The sequence below is a fragment of the Danio rerio genome, chromosome 13 (assembly GCF_049306965.1).
Source record: "Danio rerio strain Tuebingen ecotype United States chromosome 13, GRCz12tu, whole genome shotgun sequence".
Classification (NCBI taxonomy): domain Eukaryota; kingdom Metazoa; phylum Chordata; class Actinopteri; order Cypriniformes; family Danionidae; genus Danio; species Danio rerio.
The window spans coordinates 35,326,794-35,346,569 of record NC_133188.1 but is presented as its reverse complement, the minus strand read 5'-3'; the positions used below and the strand labels follow the sequence as shown (position 1 = coordinate 35,346,569).

At 35.4% G+C, this 19,776-nt stretch overlaps 1 protein-coding gene across 1 annotated transcript; it reads left to right on the top strand.

Annotated features, from left to right (window-relative positions):
* Positions 1 to 439: 439 nt before the first annotated feature.
* utp25 (UTP25 small subunit processor component) lies at positions 440 to 13,423 on the top strand. Its single transcript, NM_173273.1, is given in 13 exon segments — positions 440 to 582; positions 686 to 725; positions 1,928 to 2,093; positions 2,183 to 2,449; positions 2,628 to 2,716; positions 2,825 to 3,011; positions 3,098 to 3,291; positions 3,498 to 3,714; positions 5,114 to 5,316; positions 6,290 to 6,472; positions 7,157 to 7,266; positions 10,401 to 10,646; positions 13,024 to 13,423. Coding segments are annotated over 13 exon segments (2,262 nt in total). The 5' UTR covers positions 440 to 481; the 3' UTR covers positions 13,283 to 13,423.
* Positions 13,424 to 19,776: the final 6,353 nt, after the last annotated feature.

Genomic DNA, 19,776 nt, shown 5'->3' with positions numbered 1-19,776 from the left:
CAAATGATTTAACAGCTTGCCATACACTGCCAGAGGAAAACTCGAATTCGTTGAATCTTAGGGGATTGATAGAGCATTTCAGAGGCACTAATCATATTGTGGCAGAACATCTAGTAACAAAGCAATGAGAAAATCTCAAAATGAGCTAAAATATAAACCAATGACATGATTCTTCTGCTTTGACAGGTGCTAAAACTTCATCAGATCAGACCCACTGAGTGTTTAATTCTCCTATGGGTTCAGTAATCCGGTCTATGTTTTGGAAAGCAATTACGCGTTAGAAATGACAACCCTGTTATTCAGTGTTTATTATATTTTGGGATTTTTGCTCCTCAAAGACTCACTTTGCCCCCCTTTTTTCTGCATCTTTACCATAATTATGCCAAGCCTTAAGGTGGCGCTAGAGTATGGTATTAACTATCCATGAAGAAAAGAAAACAGGAGCTGGTTACACACGTGTGTGTAGATGTAGAACAGAAACATGGGCAAAAGAAGGCGAGGAAAACAGGAGATTGATAATTTAACTAAGAAACAGAAGAAACATCTAAAGGAATTTGGTGAACAACACCCTTTTCACGATAAGTAAGTACCGTGATGCGTTGTTCAGGACACAGCTCGCAGTATAAGTTAAGTTAGCATACATTCGGAGCTTTACGTGTAAAATATGAATGCTTTTTTATTTTAGGGTTGTTGAAAGACCGGAGAAGACTCAGATTTTGCGCTTGGTAAGTCATTATATTCATGTATTCTTTCATCAGTCAAGTGACCAATTATTTTAGGTTCAAAAACCTGTAACGTTATATGAATGCATTTAGCAGCTGGATCTGAATGACATACGAATAAAACAGGAGTCGACATTTGAAGTGGAGCAAAACCTTTCATCAAAGTTGCACAAAAACTATTGAATGTATTCATTAGATACATTCATAATTCATTATTGCCTTACGACAGTTTTTTTAATTGATTCACTTTAATTGTCGACTGCTATACAGTGTAATTGTGAAAACATTTGCTAGATCACCTAAGGGAAGCTGCTGCTTTTGAGGTGAAGTTGGTTTTGTATTCGTTAATTTTAACGCTCTCTCTCTCTCTTTTGTTTACCACGCTAATTTGAACATTTGGTCTGGAATCGGATTTAAGCATGACTTCAAAACAACATTGCCTCTATTCTATTGACTGTAAACAATGTTGTATTTTGATAGTCGTTGGCTATAGTACGATTTTCATGTTTCGAAATAGCAAATTGTACTTTTCTGAAATGATATTATGGAGAATGTGCAAATATTAAACCAACTTTACATCAGTGCTACAGCTGGTTTAATGTCAAAGTGGTCTTGAACTGCATCTACTATTGTTTTGCTAACACACTAAGGTTGTTGAGTTAATGTATTTCCGAATCCTAAGATAAGCAAAGAATGTACAACAAATGTGTTATCGTATTTATTCATCTTTGTTAACGTTAATTAATTAAAATACAGTTTGTTCTTTGTTAGTTTGTGTAACTTCACAATGCATTAACTAATGTTAACAAGTACAAATTCAGGTTTTGTGATAAAATATGAATAATAAATGCTGTACCAGTATTGTTCTCTATGAGTTTGTTAACAGTAATTATTGAAACCTTATTGTAAAGTGTGAGCATTATTTTATAGTGTTGTGAGATGATGTAGAGGAAGTCTGTCATCGCAATATTGTTTCACACTGAGACCATATGAAAATAGCTCTTTATTGATTTCAAAACCAGGTGGTTTCAGGTTTTTGTAGAACACTATAACTCTAATGTCAAACGCTTGAGGGAAATTAGAATTTTCAGTTCATAAATCCTGGTTTGTGTTCATTAATGGCTCATTATCATGTTCTGTTGTGTGTATGAAGAAAATGTTATGTTTCCAACCATCACACTAAAAGAAGTTCTGCCCCCAAACAGCCTGACAGTCCACAGCGCCCTGAACCAGACAGTGAGGATGACAGTGATGCTGAGCAACCATCTGCATATCAGAAACTACTGTCCACCATGATTCAAGGTGATGAAGATGATGTTGAGAGTGAAGATGAAGAAAGCGAGGAAGAGGATAACGAGGAGGAAGCTGAAGGTAAGATCTTTTACACTTAGCAAATTTCATTTTCATTTGAAAGGGTCTAATGGCATTGACTTATTATATCTTATCTATTTTTTATTAAGTTGAAGGTGATAGTGAAGAAGAAGTGGAGGACACCGATGAAGAGGACGGGAATGATGCTGAGGAAGTTTTAGAGGATAAAGTGGAAGAAACATCTGACAAATTACAGAAAAAACACCCTGAAAAGACCAATGGAGATGTAGAGGAGAATGAAGAGGCAGAGATGGAGGGAGAGTTTACAGATAAAAAGAATGAAGCTGCTTTCTGCTTGGAGACCAATATGCCTGCAGAAGGAGAGGAAAACACAGCACAACAGGAACAGGATGAAGGTGAGACTATCCTATGATACATCATCAATGAAGCTCTCTGAATTTTTAAGTAATGACGATTACTATTGATGTGACATTTGTTACCAGGTCTAGTACTCAAGATTGATTGCATTACAAAACAAAATGAGAACCCAAGTTTAACAGTTTAAAAATGCGCTTGATTTTATGGTTGTTGTAGACATGTTTGTGAAGCACCAAGAGATTGAACTGAGCGAAGAGGAAGTGGGACGAATCTCACAAGGATCAAAGGTCAAGACTCAGGTTAAGGTAGGACAGTTCTCTGTATAAATAAATATTTTTTTTTTTTATGCATATTTCTCTGAATAAATCAATAAAAAACTGACACCAAGAAAAATTTTCACTTTCCCACTCCAGTGGGCAAAACTGGGTGTTCTGCAGTGCATGTGTCCATTGGAACGTTTTCCAGCCATCGGACAGGCCTCTTCTGCCCCTCTTCCACCCATTCACAAAACCCTAGAGGCAAATTGGCATTTGTTAAACCTGCCTTTTGGAGCTGCAACAGATGTCACAGAGCTGCAAAAGGAGATGCTTGGGCTCATGGGTATGTCAGCAAACAAAAAGTATTACACCTGACATAATTGTTATTATTATTATTTTTTTGTCATTACGCATATTTTATTTTTGCAGGTACTTACAGAGACCTCTATTTGGCAAACCTCTCCCCCTTGAAGGAGGCTAAGGAAGTGCGCAGCGCATACTGTCTTCATGCCCTGAACCATGTATTAAAGGCCAACTCTCGTGTGCTTAGAAACAATGCCAAGTTAAAGGAATCTAAAAATGGGGATGAGGATTTTCGTGACCAAGGGCTTACTAGACCAAAGGTGTCTTCAGTTTTATACCACAATATTGTATATAGTTTTTTTAATAGCGCATAGGTGGTTTATACTATTGTGTTAACAGGTATGCTGCTATACTTTTGTTAAATGTAAATATGTATGGTTGTTTTTAATCTAATTTATCAGTGTGTATTTTCTGGATTAATGAATAATTAAAAGCTAACTTTAATAAGTAAATCCTCATTGTGTAGGTCTTGATTTTGGTGCCATTCAGAGATGGAGCACTGAGAGTTGTCCAGACCTTCATGACACTTCTGGAGCCCAAAGGCAAGAAGACGGATGCCAGTAACAAGAAACGCTTCAAGGAGGAATATGGAGAGGAGACGGATGAGAAGCCACCTAATCTGCAAAGGCCTGATGACTACCACGCTGTCTTTTCTGGAAATATAGATGATCATTTCAGGATAGGTATGAAAAAGCATTTCCTTTTTTAACTGAAACTTTTTCTGTCTTTTTCTTAACTTAATTATACAGTTTTTTTATTTAGTTTAATTTTGATATTGTATAACGTTTTTGTTTTTTGTCCCTTGCTTTAAACTTTTAAAATCTATTTCGAAAAAAAATCTGTATTGATAACAGTAATTGTTCAAGTCACATTTGCATTTTGCTTAATTGTGAAATTTGTGTTTTTATTTGGTAATTCAAATAGAGAGTTATCATAGAAATAAAGAGATTATCATTCATACTAGGTCTGCATGATATTGGATGACAACTGACATTGCGATTTTTAGTTCGTCTGTGATAGATACTGCGATATGAATACAATTTTCACAGTTTCACTTATAACTCTAATTGGAAAGACTTGATTCAACATTGATTGGGAGGACTCTTTGCATGAAATACAATACAATTAAACTGATACAAATAAATTTGGTTGGTTTTCTGTAGAATCTAACAATATTGAGGTGCAGAAATTCAATAATATATGAAATTAAAGTATAGTTTATAGTCTTCATTGTATAAATAATACAGTTAATTATGCTTAATGTATTGTTAAAGTTTGTTTGCTTAAATCTTACTGAGTCACACTTCTTAAACTCATTGAAGTGAAAATCTTTCACTATTTTAAGATTAAACTTTGTGATGACCCCACAAATAATATGTTCTGAACTTGACATTGCTTATCCTGCATTATGACTACTGCAAATTTACACATTGCATTGTCGATGCTAAAACAATATATTGTGCAGGCTTAATTCATACTTCTGTTATTCAAAACGTCAAAAGAATACAAATAAAGATATTTCGGTAACACTTTACAATAAGGTTCATTAGTTTCCTACGGTTCCTCAATTCAAAGTCTACTCAGTCTTGACACTACAAAACCTTCATAACAAAAATAAATACTAATACAACATTGTTGGTGTTTATTGTCAGGTATAAACCATCTGCAAAATCTGCAAGTTTAAAATGAATTACTAACAAACACGCTTGATACACAAGCACAAACCTCATTGGTTCTCCCATGTCAAGCATGTGTGCTTTGGTTTCTGTGACCAAACTTGAATATATGTCATTAAAAGCCTGAATTAAAGCCATTCATCTTATAATGTGATCATGTCACTTGGAATTAACCACTTTTTAAATTTAACTAAGAATATCTTAATTTATGTTAAAGATTCTCAGATTTAACTAAGAATTTCTTAATTTATGTTCAAAACAAAAAACCTCTCTGATATGAAACAGGGTGAGTGTAAGTTACAGAATTTTAATTTTGTGAGTTATACTTTTTATTTTCCACCTGTTTAGGTTTCCACTTTCAGGCTGTTATTGTGTGTATTATAGCTATCTCTCTCTATGTGTACAGGTATGTCTATCCTGAGACACAGCATGCGCCTATACGCTCCCTTCTATTCCTCTGACATCATCATTGCTTCTCCGCTGGGTCTCCGCACAGTTCTGGGTGCTGAAGGGGAGAAGAAAAGAGACCATGACTTTCTGTCTTCAATCGAACTTTTGATTGTGGATCAGGCAGATGTTTTCCTCATGCAGAACTGGGAACATTTACTCGTGGGTTTCATTTTTCCCACTGTTTTAGTGTTTTTTTATTACACTTAAACGGGGTGTCTGCAGTTTCTTGAAAAGGATTAAAAGCTGATAAAACAATTTAGTGAAAATTAAGGCCCTCAAAAAGTATTAACAAGTGTTAAATTTTGGTTCCTAGGTAATAAATTTAGTTGAATCTTTTCATTTGATGTAAATTTTTATAAGCTAAAATGTTTTTCTTGATTGAATTGTTGAGATAGGGAGATGTTTATAGTTTATGGAACCTGAATAGTTTATGTAAAGTTATAATTGTTTTGTGCATTGGTCTAATTATTGGTCATTTCTCTTTTCAATAAATCTTGCATACAGGTAGTTTCTCAAATATTAGCTTGTGCTTCATTCTCATCTTTTAAAATTATGTTGCATTGATAAGGAGTTATCACAAGCTAAGAATGTTAGGTGTGCTTTCTAACAATCAATATTTAGTAAATAAACTTGATAACTCATGTCTAATCCATTTATCCGGTCTCTGACATGAGCACTTTTAGCTTAGCTTACCATAAATCATTGAATTGGGTTATACCATTGGCATCTTGCTGAAATTATTATTTATTTTTCATGTTATAAACAATAGTAAATAAATAAAAATGCTTTTGGTAGTTTTCTATTTAAAGCTAACTAAATTCTCTTTGTCTTAGTGCATGTTGTAACTACAAGCTTTTAAATAGGAAAATAATCTAATTTTTTAATGTCAATAGTCAAATCTGATTCAATGATTTATTTTAAGCTAACTAAAGGTGTTTCCACCAGATTGGGAGATTTGCTGAATGGATTAAACAAATGGTCAAACTCAACTGTTTAACTTTAATTGACTTGTAAAATGAGCCATTACCCCCAAAAAGTGTAGCATTCCTTTAATGTTATTTACATAAAATCTATCAAATATATATTTTTAAACTTTTATTTAAATTGCCACTGTGTTTCGTGTGTGTTACAGCATGTGTTGGAGCATTTGAACCTGCAGCCGCTGGACTCTCATGGTGTTGATTTCTCTCGCGTTCGCATGTGGAACCTAAACAACTGGGCAGCTTATTACAGACAGACGCTGGTGTTCAGTGCCATACAAGAACCTCAGATCACCAACATCCTCACCAAACACTGCCACAACTACAGAGGCCAGGTGCACAACCAAACATAGTTTTTGAGGACTAATCTAATTAGTCATTGTGGAAAGTATAGTTTACCCCCCCCCAAAAAAATGAGGTTAATTTTCTCGTCCTCACACCATCCAAAATCCAGGTGACTTTTTTTCTTCTTCAGTAGAAATTGTTTTTATCTGAAACTGCGGAAATGTCAGTCGGTGGCTATCAGCATTTCAAGAGTCTCATAATTAAATAAAGGTAAAGATAATAATGTTGTAAATAAGGTTTATTTTCCTACACAGACCAATCGTTTCCCTTTATTAGACCTTAGTTTATCATAAACCACAGGTGTTCATTTTGTTATGCCTGTAAAAAGCCTATGGACTGAAAAACAATGACTTGTACACTGCATCTTATGAATCACTGATCTAAAAATATTTAATGATCTACTGAAGAAGAAAAAAAAGTCACTGATATCTTGTATGACCTCAGAGCAGGGGTGTCCAAACTCGGTCCTGGAGGGCCGGTGTCCTGCTGATTTTAACTTCAACTAGGAAACAGTTGTAATAAAATACATGTTATATTCTTTACAAAATCCTAAAATTAAAATGTATCCTGGTTTCTATAACATTTAAATTTAGCTATACTATGACTTGACATTTGAAGTATCAAAGTTATTTTATAGTCGTGGATACAGATACTAATGTTGTTCTTTTTTTTAGGTGTGCAGTAAAACCATTCCAAAGATAGGCTCAATCTGTCAGGTACTTGTGCAGCTGCCACATGTTTTTCAGATGTTTCACTCTGACAGCTTCATGGACCAGGATGCCAGGTGAGAGACGCCTGCTGTTCTTTATTCTGGACACTAGAGAGCAGCAGTGTGCAGTCTTTAATCAGCATCCCTGTAACAGTTTTACAGCTGTGAAGTTTAAGTAACTGATATATTTCATACTGTCATTGCACTAACATTATATTGACAGTTATGAAGATGGCAGTACCATATATCGTTTCAGGACTGATATCGCAGGATATGCAATGTTGAGTCTGATTATTGCTTATCATTTGCATGTGTTTTTGTTTTGCTTCTGTATTTTGATTTTAAAAGCATACGGGCATAAGAAATTGTGCTGTTTGTAACTTTAAGTATAAATATTACTAAATTAATTTTAATTGTATTATTCAATTACTGTAACTGAATTAGTGCTGCATGATATTGGAAACATCGGATATTGCAATATTTTATTTTTCCTCAATAAATATTACGATATGTACACAGTTTCAAAAATACTTTGAATAGCTCTATTTGACAGTTTTATGTAGAGTATATTAGTGTTCAGTGCAGGAGTTGAATAATCGCAATGCATAAAAGGCTTTTCTTAGTTTGCTTGGTCTCATTTCTACATTGTAAACTAAATACTGCCTTATTTTTTTTAGTTGAATCAAATTATTATTTTTCTAGTCATCTCAACTTACATTAGTCAAACTGACCAAAAATATTAAGTTAAACTTTGTATTATAAAATAGTTAAAACCCAATTAACTTTAGTTAAAGTAACATTAGAAGCTTTTGTTGTAATGGCTTTTTGCAATATTTTTTTACAGTATAGTACAAATATAATAAAAAATCTTAGATCAAGTAAAAATATTGTTCGTTTTCACCTTTAGAAGAAATAAGTCATAGTTAAGAGTTTTCACTTAAAACAAGCTAAATTATCTGCTAGTGGAGCAGTTTTTGCTTTGAATTGTAGATATTTGGACTAAAAACAAGAATTTTTTTGGTTGCGCAAATCGTCTAAGTTCCATAAAAATAAAGTAATTAAGTACAATTCTGTAGCTCCTATTATGCATTGGACGATAACCGTTTTCAAGGTATATTGCGGTTTGAAAAAGTCAAGGTTTTTAAACAGTCAAAATAATATTTTTATTTTTACATTTATTTTTATTTTTAATTTTTTTAGGACAACAGTATCTCCAGCTGAAAAGATATCCAAAGATGCTGTTTTCAATTTTAAAAAATCTGTTATTGAAACTAATGAAGACAGCAAAAGTCTTCATTTGAATTATTTAGCCTGAAATGTTTACTGTTCCAAAATATTTTAAATGTTTCTCTAAATAAAATATATTGGCTCTTACTCGCTTACTAATTAGTAGGTACTGCATTTTAGTTTGAACGTACTACTAACTTGACCGATAGAAAAGTATGTTCTATATAGTATGAATGCGAGTAGTACAAATGGAGCTCGGATGTGCTACAAATGCCATTTTGTCATCAATCTTTTGGGCAACACGTGCTATACCCCCATTCATGAATTCTCTCACGGTGCATCATGGGATAGTGATAGTTTTACACAGACATTTAAAAAGAATATATTCACAATACCATGAAACCGTGATATCTTTTGTTGCCCCCATGCTTGGTTCCTATGAAGCCTGGTTTATACTTCTGCGTCAAGTGACCGGCGGAACTCGCGGCGCAGGCAACGCGCGTGGCTGTGCATTTATACTTCTGCGCGCTGTCTCTGTTGGTCTGCATTAACACTTCCGAAACGCTAGTGGGCAGTGAGGTGTAAATGTTCCTCTGTGTCGAGTTTCTTCGCTTCTGTTTTGCTATTCTGAACACTTCCTGGATGTACAAGTGACTCAAACTCGCTCATTTTGAGGCAGGAACCGGCGGACGTGCAACAACTTTAACCATGAGGTAAACACAGAACAAAACTTTCCATCCGGAGCTCCTTCACGGGACTCCACACTTGTAAACAATCGCTCGCGCCATTCGCGCGGCTCTCGGTCCCGCCCAGACTCGTCGGCGCTAGCAAGCCGACCAATCACAGAGCTTGCGCTACGCGTTGTTGCGACGTGTAGTTAGAATTTTTGAGAGGTGCACGTCAGTGACGGCGACGGCCACGGCGATGGGCTATGCGTCAGCGCCGTAGCCTACGCCAGTGTTTGACGCAGAAGTATAAATCAGCCTTGACTCGTGCAGTTCATGGAGCTTGCATTCCGTGAAATGGCTAAGCGCTTGCTCCTTAAGCCTGATTTATACTTCTGCGTCAGGTGACCGGCGTAACCCACGGCGCAGGCAACGCGCGTGGCTGTGCATTTATACTTCTGCGCGCTGTCTCTGCCGGTCTGCATTAACACTTCCGAAACGCTAGTTGGCAGTGAGGTGTAAATGTTCCTCTGTGTCGAGTTTCTTCGCTACTTTTTTGCATTTCCTGAACACTTCCGGGATGTACAAGTGGCTCAAACTCGCTCATTTTGAGGCAGGAACCGGCGGACGTGCAACAACTTTAACTATGAGGTAAACACAAAACAAAACTTTCCATCCGGAGCTCCTTCACGGGACTCCACACTTGTAAACAATCGCTCGCGCGGCGTCGCGCCATTCGCGCGCCTCTCGGTCCCGCCCAGACTCGTCAGCGCTACCAAGCCGACCAATCACAGAGCTTATGCTACGCGTCGTTGCGACGTGTAGTTACATTTTTTGAGAGGTGCACGTCAGTGACGGCGATGGCCACGGCGAAGGGCTATGCGTCAGCGCCGTAGCATACGCCGGTGTTTGACGCAGAAGTATAAATCAGGCTTAATTCAGACTCAACATTGCATATCTTGCGACTATTGTGGATATTGATGGCAAAACGATATATTGTGCAGCCCTAATCTGAACATTTTTTAGACTCAGAAACACTGTTTATTTTAATTGTATCGTTTTCTTTATTGTATTTATCCATGCTTGTCCATTGTTTATAATATTTAAGCAGAAATCATCCTAAAGAATTATCCCAATCAATCTAAAATCACAAATTCTTTCCAAATAGAGATATGAAATCTATAACTATATTGTGTTGGATTTCCATGATAACTACATTTACAAATTTATCTGGTGTTTTGAAAGAATCATATTTAGATCAAAACATACAAACGCTTTAAGAACTTTTTGTAAAACCTTTGTACTGTGCTTCTCTAGGTTCCAGTTCTTTGTGGATAAGATCCTGCCTCAGTACAGAGACTCTGTCATGTCCCACACTTTCATCTATGTGCCTTCGTACTTTGATTTTGTACGTCTGCGAAACTACCTGAAGAAGGAAGACGTCAGTTTTGCTAATATTAGCGAGTACTCTCAGAGATCAGAGGTGTCTCGAGCGCGACATTACTTCCAGAAAGGAGAAAAACAGTTTCTGCTCTTCTCTGAGAGATTCCACTTTTATAAGAGGTAGGTGTGTGTTCCTTAAAAGTGTTTTACATTCGTACAAATCAAATGAACTTAAACACTTAAATGACACTTTTTTTTTTTTTAAGTATGAGTCGATGAGTACTTTAGTTTCTAAAGAAGTGGTAATTGTCCTACTCAGTGTTTGTTCTGCACAATTCATCTTACTGTAAAACACATTCTACTGTGACTGTCCTGCATTTAATGATTCCAGAAGGCTTTTTTTATGAAAAGAAACTCTCTTAAGACTTTTTTTTGATGTATTAACATTAGAAATCTTATCTAATTTATGTATTCATTTGTTTGTTTTAATTGTATATTTATTACTGAAATGTACTTGCCATGAAGTGTAAGAAAAGGTTTTTACCTACAGCGGTTTGAACTTCAGTTCTGCAGAACAACTAAATGGTTATCTGTATGATGGTGAAAAACTTTTTCTTTTGTTTCTTTCTTTTTGGTTTGTTTCTTGTCAAACCATACTTAAGCATTCTTCTACCAAAACCAGAAAAAAGGGGAGTTATAATAGCTAAAAATGTGGGAGAGAGTTGCTATTATGTGATTGTATTGTATTGCAATATGGAGCAATTAAGTGTTGATGTTTAATCAAAACTAATGGACAAATACTTAAAAATGAAATGATTTAATGACAACAATAACAATAAATACAAACAACTGTATAAATTGGTAAAACATAAAATGATAAAAACATATGATAATAATTGTGCCCAGAAAATAGGTTAACTGAGAAGGAGACAGGGAGAGGGACGGTGAGAGAGAGACAAAAAGAGTAGAGCTAGAGAATACCAGAACATGAAAAGAGCCAGAGCAAAGTTTACCACACATTTTGTGTCTTTCTTGACCATGTGACCAAAGCCCAAATACTGAGACATACAGACTGACCAATCAACATGTGACCACATCATAAAACCCCCAAAGTGCACACACAATAACCTGCCCCTGATCTTATCAGTATCTGCCTTTGGAATCTGGATGGACCTTCTTTGAGAAAAAGACATGTTTTGCATTGTGAACACAAATGCATATGATAATTTTCATTCCTACAACAACCTTTGTTGCTGACATGGCATTAAATACAAATACATCATTATAAAATAAATAGTCTTTTTTTTTTCATTATTATAATTATTTCAGGGTGTCCGCAGGGTCTTAAAAAGTATTAAAAGTTGGTAAATCATTTATGAGAAAGTTCATAAAAGTTATTAAAAAGTCTTAATCTTGTTTTTACGAGGTCTTAAATTTTGTTCAAGCGTTGCTCAAAATGTTTGACTCCAAAAGAGCATAAATATGTTTAATATCTTCTAATATTAACAAAGCTGTGCTTGATCCATGCGATTTGTTTGGGCCGGGACATGTCCGGCCAAACTCCTCCATCCGGGTGATTTCACGTATTTTGTGACACACATGGGAAGGAGATGTAGCACTCTCCACATGTAGCGAAGCAAAACAGATGGCAAAATGGGAAAATGTAAGTTTGCATACTCTTGGTTGGAGAAAGACAAGTTTAAACAGTTGCTGAAGCCTGTCGCTGAAAACAACCTCGTAATTTATTATTTCAAGCTTTGTTTCTTCTGAGCTTATCTAAGTTCTTTTTCATGGTTATGCTCTATTGATTTATTTAACTACAACTGTTTATTAAGTTAAATATTTGGTACTGATTAGAACTTGAAGTGGAGATGAGGATTTAAAATATTTTGAAAAGGTCTTTAAAAGGTATTGAAAAGGGTATTGGATCCCTGTATACACCCTGTATTTATCAAAAATATTTAGGAAATGTAATTGTATATAATCACCACAACAGTTACTATCATTAATGACTATGATAAATGTTTGCTGAACGCTTTATATTAGAGTAATACTTTGTCTAAACGTGACACTGAAGACTGGATTAACGGCTGCTAAAAACTCTATTTTGCCATCAGAAATAATTTTAGTATTTTTCATTTAAATAATGTAGATTATGGTGACAAGGTTAGTGTTAATGCATTTGCTAACAAGAACAAACAATGAACAATATCTTTATTATGACATTTGTTCATGTTAGTTTACATGATAATAGTTAAGTTAATGAAAATACAGTTGTTCATTGTTAGTTCATGTTAACTTACACTGCATTAACCAATGTTAGCATGCATTAATTTGGATTTTAATAAGGCATTAATAAATGTTGAACTATGATTATTGAATGCTTTGCAAGTATTGTTCATATTTAATTCATGTTAATAAATACAGTAACTAATGAAACCTTATTTTAAAGTGTGACCTAGACATGAAATGTTGAAAATATATTGGACAAGTATTTTAAAATGTGTTTTTGTTTATCTCATTTTTTAATACATTTTTCTAAATCTCTTTTTCCTAGATACACTATCAAGGGTATCCACAATCTGATCTTCTACGGGTTGCCCACATACCCTCATTTCTACAGTGAGGTGTGTAATATGCTTCAGGCTGGAGTCAGAGAGGGTGGTGCTTCTGTCAGCTTCACCTGCACGGCTCTGTACTCTCGATATGATGTGCACCGTCTGGCTGCCATCACCGGGGCTGACCGCGCCGCTCAGATGCTTCAGTCCAAAAAAACCACACACCTCTTCATCACGGGGGAGGAGAAAAGCACATGAAGAGGTACTGCGAAAATCTGATGTGACGTTTTAATCTCTCCGAGAAGGAAGATAATCTGTGTTGGTGGTAGTGGGTAAAATGATGTTTTCCCTTCTGTCATATGACTGAATTTAATGATGATATTCCCTTTCCCTTTTATATATAAAGTCTTCTTTTGCTATTGTCAGCCCAGATGTTTTACTTTTCATGTGTTTAAATGGGTGAAATTAAGGTTTTTAAACTTTCAATTTCCTAAGACATTTGGGAGCGCGGGAAATTGGGCCTCAATAATTATTTCCAAAATGTGTACAACAAAGCTCATGCCAGCAATCATGCCAGCATGTAGGAGAATCTAACCAGCAGTCACCTGTCTAATTATTATATCTTAGTATCCATGAAATAAACCTTCGGATTTGTTTTGTTTGTTTATTTTGGTTTATCGAACATTGTTGTTAATAGTTTTGAGCAACTCTTGCTGAAATTAAAACTCTTTAAAAATGTTCTAAATTATGCAAAATTTATTTAAATATAAAATGGGCGTAAACAAATCAAATCTAATCAAATATCAGCCAACAAATGAAGAAAGTAGTTGTTTACTGATTTGTTACATAGAATAGTAATTTGTCAATTTTATATATACATCTCACCGTCCACTTTGTTAGGTACACGTTACTAGTTCTATGTTTGACCCACTTTTGCTCTCAGAACTTCCATAATCCTTCGTGGCATAGATTCAACAAGGTACTGGAAATATTCCTCAGAGATTTTGGTCCATATTAACATGATACACTGTGGTCATAAAGTGATGGACATGGTCAGCAACAATACTTAGGTAGGCTTTGGCGTTGACATGATGCTCAATTGATACTAAGGGGCCCAAAGTGTGCCAAGAAAATATCCCCCACACCATTACACCACCCCGACCAGCCTAAACTGTTGATACAAGTCAGGATGGATCCATACTTTCATGTTGTCGATGCCAGTTTTTGACTCTACCATCCAAATGTCACAGCAGAAATCGAGACTCATCAGACCAAGCAATGTTTCTCCAGTCTTCTATTGTCCAATTTTGTTGAGCCTGTGCGAATTGTAGCCTCAGTTTCCAGTTTTTAACTGACAGGAGTGGCACCTGGTGTGTTCTGCTGCTGCTGTAGCCCATCTGCCTCAAGGTTGGATGTGTTGTTGCATACAGAGATGCTCTTCTGCACACCTCAGTTGTAACGAGTGGTTATTTGCATTACTGTTGCCTTTCTATCAGCTCGAACCAGTCTGGCCATTCTCCTCTGACCTTTGGTGTCAACAATGCATTTGCGCCCACAGAACTGCCGGTTACTGGATATTTTCTCTTTTTTTGGACCCTTTTCTCTGTAAACCCTAGGATGGTTGTGCGTTAAAAACTTAGTAGATCAGCAGTTTCTGAAATACTCAGACCAGCCCGTCTGGCACCAACAACCATGCCACGTTCAAAGTCACTTAAATCACCTTTCATCCTCATTCTGATGCTCTGTTTAAACTGCAGCAGATCAACTTGACCATGTTTTTAAATATATATATATATGTGTGTGTGTGTGTGTGTGTGTGTGTGTGTGTGTGTGTGTGTGTGTGTGTGTGTGTGTGTGTGTGTGTGTGTGTGTGTGTGTGTGTGGACACTCCAAAAATTTTTTTTTTTTTTTTTTTTCTAAGGTTCCAAGAGCTTCAAAGTTTCTCTTTCAATGAAATGCTTTCTAAAACATTTCTTCTAAAACGCTAACTACTTGAACATTGATGATAATGAGAAATGGAACGGCTGCTGAAAATGCAAATATTCAACTGCTTTTCCATAATATGAATAAATTACACTTTCAAATGTATTAAAATACAACTGTGTATCATCAAGTGCAGCCTTGGTGAGACTTTGTTCAACGTGACAAGTTGTCAACACCAAATTATATGCTAATTAGTGTTTAATTATGAAAATAGCTATTTACTGTAGCTGTGATGCCACTAAAGTAAAGCCTGAAACACTTGTTAGCTTACAAAAAGACTTGATGTGAAAATTAGTGCAATCGTTATCAGGCATTTAAGCTTTCTTTGCACTGCAGTCAACAGACCTAAGATTATAACGTGTGGGAAAGCCACATTTAAGAGGTGTTGTGTGAATTAGATGTGCTTTATTCATAGGGTTCCTACGGGTGCTGCAAATGCTGGAAAATGCTTGATTTTTAATATAGTGTTTTATAGGTCAGAAAAGTACTTGGATTTTGGACAAAGTGCTTGAACCTGCTTTAATTTGAAATTGCAGGGCTCGAAATTGTGACCGTTTTTGTTGTATATGCGCACAAAATTTATCTATGTGACCTCAAAATATATTTGGGAGCATATGTGAGTGTGCATAAATTGCTGTGCGACCAGTTTTCATTGCAAAATGTTCACCACATGCGCGTATTTATGGAGCTAATAATATGCCAAAACAATCTGAATTTGAATTGTGTTCATTTGAATTATTAACAATAGTAAATTAATAAAACTGATTATTATATGCTATTAAAAATGATTTGAATTTGTTTACTTGATTATTGAACATCTGAAATTTAAGACAACTGAATTTTTGAACTGAAGTCAGATTTTTATAGGCATATTTTAAACTTTTTTTTTGTTCTGAATTCATAGACTGCAGATGTTGGGTTTGTAAAAATACAGTTTTCAAAATGAAGAAATTCAGGAGTCATCAACAGGGAAGAGTAGATGATTACCGAAAAGTCAAACTAAGCATTTTGGCCAATCAAAGACCATGAGTTTGCTGGCATTTGTTTTTCTCAGGAGAAGACTATTCATCTGCAAATCGGGTGTCAGCTATTTTCAGTAGTTTGTGTAATAAACATATATGCTTCAGTGAACCAAATTCATATATGTAATTCAATTACATCTCATTGGTTAATCAAATGTTCGCACATACTTACAGTTATCAATAATTAAAATGAACACATTTCAAATTCAGAATGTTTTGGCATATTATTAGCTTCATATGTATTTAGGAGACATTCACCCAAAATGCATCTTTGCAACTGAAACGCCAAACCAATGACTGTAAAAAAAAATAAAAATAGCAATGCACATAAAATATCATGAACAACTGGTCATAAAAGTTTGGTACTACACCCAAACAAAATCTGACTGTTAGCTCATTTCTTGAGATATCAACTTTAGGTAGAAAGAGGCCAAACTTAAAAACATACATCCTCCAATAACTGAACTATTTTTGTTTATTTTTTAAATCATTTTGGGTAAACTATCCCAATAAGTCTATGCTCTAAAGTATTCAACAATTTAAGTTGAAAGAAGTCATATTGTGTTTTTAAAATACATTAAATGTGAAAAATTACATACAATATATATATATATATATATATATATATATATATATATACATATATATTGGAAAAGCATAAAATTGCATCTTAAAAGTCCTTGAAAAGTGCAGCATTTTGAAGTTGAAAAAGGTATAAGAACCCTGTATTTAGTAATTTCATAATCTCTGCTTTATAGTGACATGAGCACGAGTTCACCCCTAATGCTCACACTATAAGCAGCTGTGATTATCTTCTGATGTGACAGTTCTGTATAAAGTGAGACGTTTGAATGCTTGGTTTTAAAGTCAATCTCCCCAGTGATCAGATGCACTCTTGTTTTCCTGCATTATTTTCTCAGCTATTGCTTAATGTCTCTGTCAGCTGGAAAGTGGAGCAGCTGTTGGACACACACACACAAACAGATGTGCCCTGTGTGTAGCTGGCACGCATATTACACTCAAATGTCATAAATAATAAAAGAACGAGTGTGCGAGTTGTTTGGTTAAGGCCAGCATCTGACTGTATCAAACAAAACCATTGATCCCTCAACAGATCTCCTCACAGTGTTTTTTTCCCTGTACACAGTCCTGCTGTGCTGCTTTCTGAGTCCTCTCTAAAGCTCCATTGGGATTCATTCTCTGACCTCTCACAGTTGATGCATCAAAACATTTTTGCAGAGCTTGCGATTTATTCATACTGTATGATTTTTAGGGCTGCAAAACCACCAATCTGAGGGTCTGTATCTAAATCAACTCTTATGGATTGTTGGATTTGAGATGTACTGTGTAGTTGTTTCATTGAGCGAGATGTTATGAAATATTAAATGAGAGCGCTTGTGTTTTTGGTGCTTTAAATAAGGCAGTGTGTTGAGCAAATGTGCAAGAAAAGTGTACATACAGGGGTTGGACAATCAAATTAAAATACTGGCCAATGTAATGTTGAAGCTTTATGACTAAATTCTTCAATGGTCTGCACAGTCACCAGATGTAAATATTATTGAGCCACTTAGGGGTGTTTTGGAGGAGCGACTCAGGAAATGTTTTCCTTCACCAGCATTACATAGCCACTATTATGCGAGAAAAATGGCTCAAAATCCCTCTGGCCACTGTGCAGGACTTGTATCTTTCATTCCCAAGATGACTTAATGCTGTATAAGCTGCAAAAAGAGGCTCTACACCAGGGGGGCTTAAACTTTTTTGTATGAAGGGCCAAAAACCAAACATTATTGATCGCTGTGGGCCAAAGATAAATATACCAAACTATTTTACATTAAAATTGCTGTTGGTTATTTCCCAATTCACTTCACAATATTAAAAAAACAAATAGAAAACATTACTTTGAATAATATTAACGAATGCAGTGTAACTTATGGCAATAAAAACAATTAAATTTGTAACATTCAGTAGAGTTCAATGCTGAATACACTAGTCAAGCAGAATCTTCCATTGCCTTGATTCACTCACCAAAGTCTCTGCATTGTCCTCTATTCATTGTATGTAAATTTAAACTAGTTAAGACTAAAGTAAAGAGTTGTAAAAGAGCAGAAAAAGGTAATTTAGCTTCACAAAATTGAATTGGATATAATGAAATGGCAAAAACACTGAAAATACCCGTTTCCACCATTAGGACAATAATGAATGAATCAATCAGCCTGTTCAAGGATGTTTGTCAATCTTGTCCTAAAACACTGTCGGAAGTAATGTTTGAGCGGTTAAAAAAATTTCCAAGAACCAAAGCAGGAGATATACGACAGATATTTGGGTCTGGGGTTTAGAAAGTTTATAAAACTGCACCCTGACATCACCTACATCACAAATTGTTTGAAAAGGTCTCAAGAAAAAAAAAAAACCTTTTTGTCAAATTTTGAACTAAAGACTTTAGCAAAGATGCCAATGTTAATGAAGGACAGTTTTTTTATCTTAATAACTTTAATAATATAATTATATTACTTTGTATCTATAATTGCAGTCAGGCTTTTTAGTGTGAGAAATAATAAATGACCTGTGATGGACAAACCTGAACAGTGAAGGTGACCTTTCTCTGAGTTACGCACACACTTGTTCTCCATCTGTGAGAAACGCTCCATCAGTCCAGCCTTTCTGGTGTTTATTGTAGTGTGGGTAGTCTGTTGCCTTGGAAACCCCTCTGTGCTTCCATCATGACTGTGTGTGTATGTGTGTCTGGAGGGAGTGAAGGCTCTGAACTGTTTTTGGAGCTCTGCCCATCAGGTGGTAGCAGGTAGCAGGAGCACATTTCTTTTCCCCCTCAACGTGAACTGCAGCATTTAATCACAGGGCGGTCTACATTTTACAACTATTATTTGCAATCTTTAAATCTGATAGGAATTTGAAAAGCTGCTAATATAACAGTACAGTAGAATACAAAAACATATTTCTGTTTTACTGAAAGAGTATGAGATCATTAAAACTGAAGTATAACTGAAATATATTAAAATATGAGTATTAGGTTAGAAAGCTGAATTTCTGAAATTTATAACTGATGTCTCACAGATGCTCAAATAGACTAAGATCTGGAGAATTGGTGGCTCAGGACAACACTTTTATCGCTTTATGTTTGTCAGAACATTCCTGATCAATGTGTGCGATGTAACAGTGTGTATTAATATGCTGAAAGATGCCCCTTCTTTCATGGCCATGTAGGGTTTTACCTGGTCTGCAACAATGTTTAAGTACTGTTCAGTTATCATCCACATGGCTGGACCCAGATTTTCCCAACAAAATATTTTGCACTGACCTTCAAATTGCTTTCACCAGCTTGTCGTCATCTCACAGTGGATTCTGATCAGCTGTATGAAGTAAAAAATTACAAATGCTCAAATTACTTTGAATATATTTTCTCAGGAATTTTACTTTACCTTTTAAGTAGTTTTAAAAAATGTGTGCTTTTACTTTCACCCGAATACATTTTTAGTGCTGTATCCATACATTTACTCTAAATATCGCATCATACAGGAAAACCTCAAGACACCGATGACACAAAATTGTTGCATGCAATGACAGAGAGACCAGAGATGCTTAAACTAGGGCCCGCATGCCAAAGTTGGCCTATGGTAACCTTTGAATTGGCCCATCTGAGAATGGTTTAGAGATTGTCTTTTCAAATTTAATGTAACCCTTAATTTTGTTTGTTGTATTGTTTAGCTACAAAAAAGCTATCTGAAATTA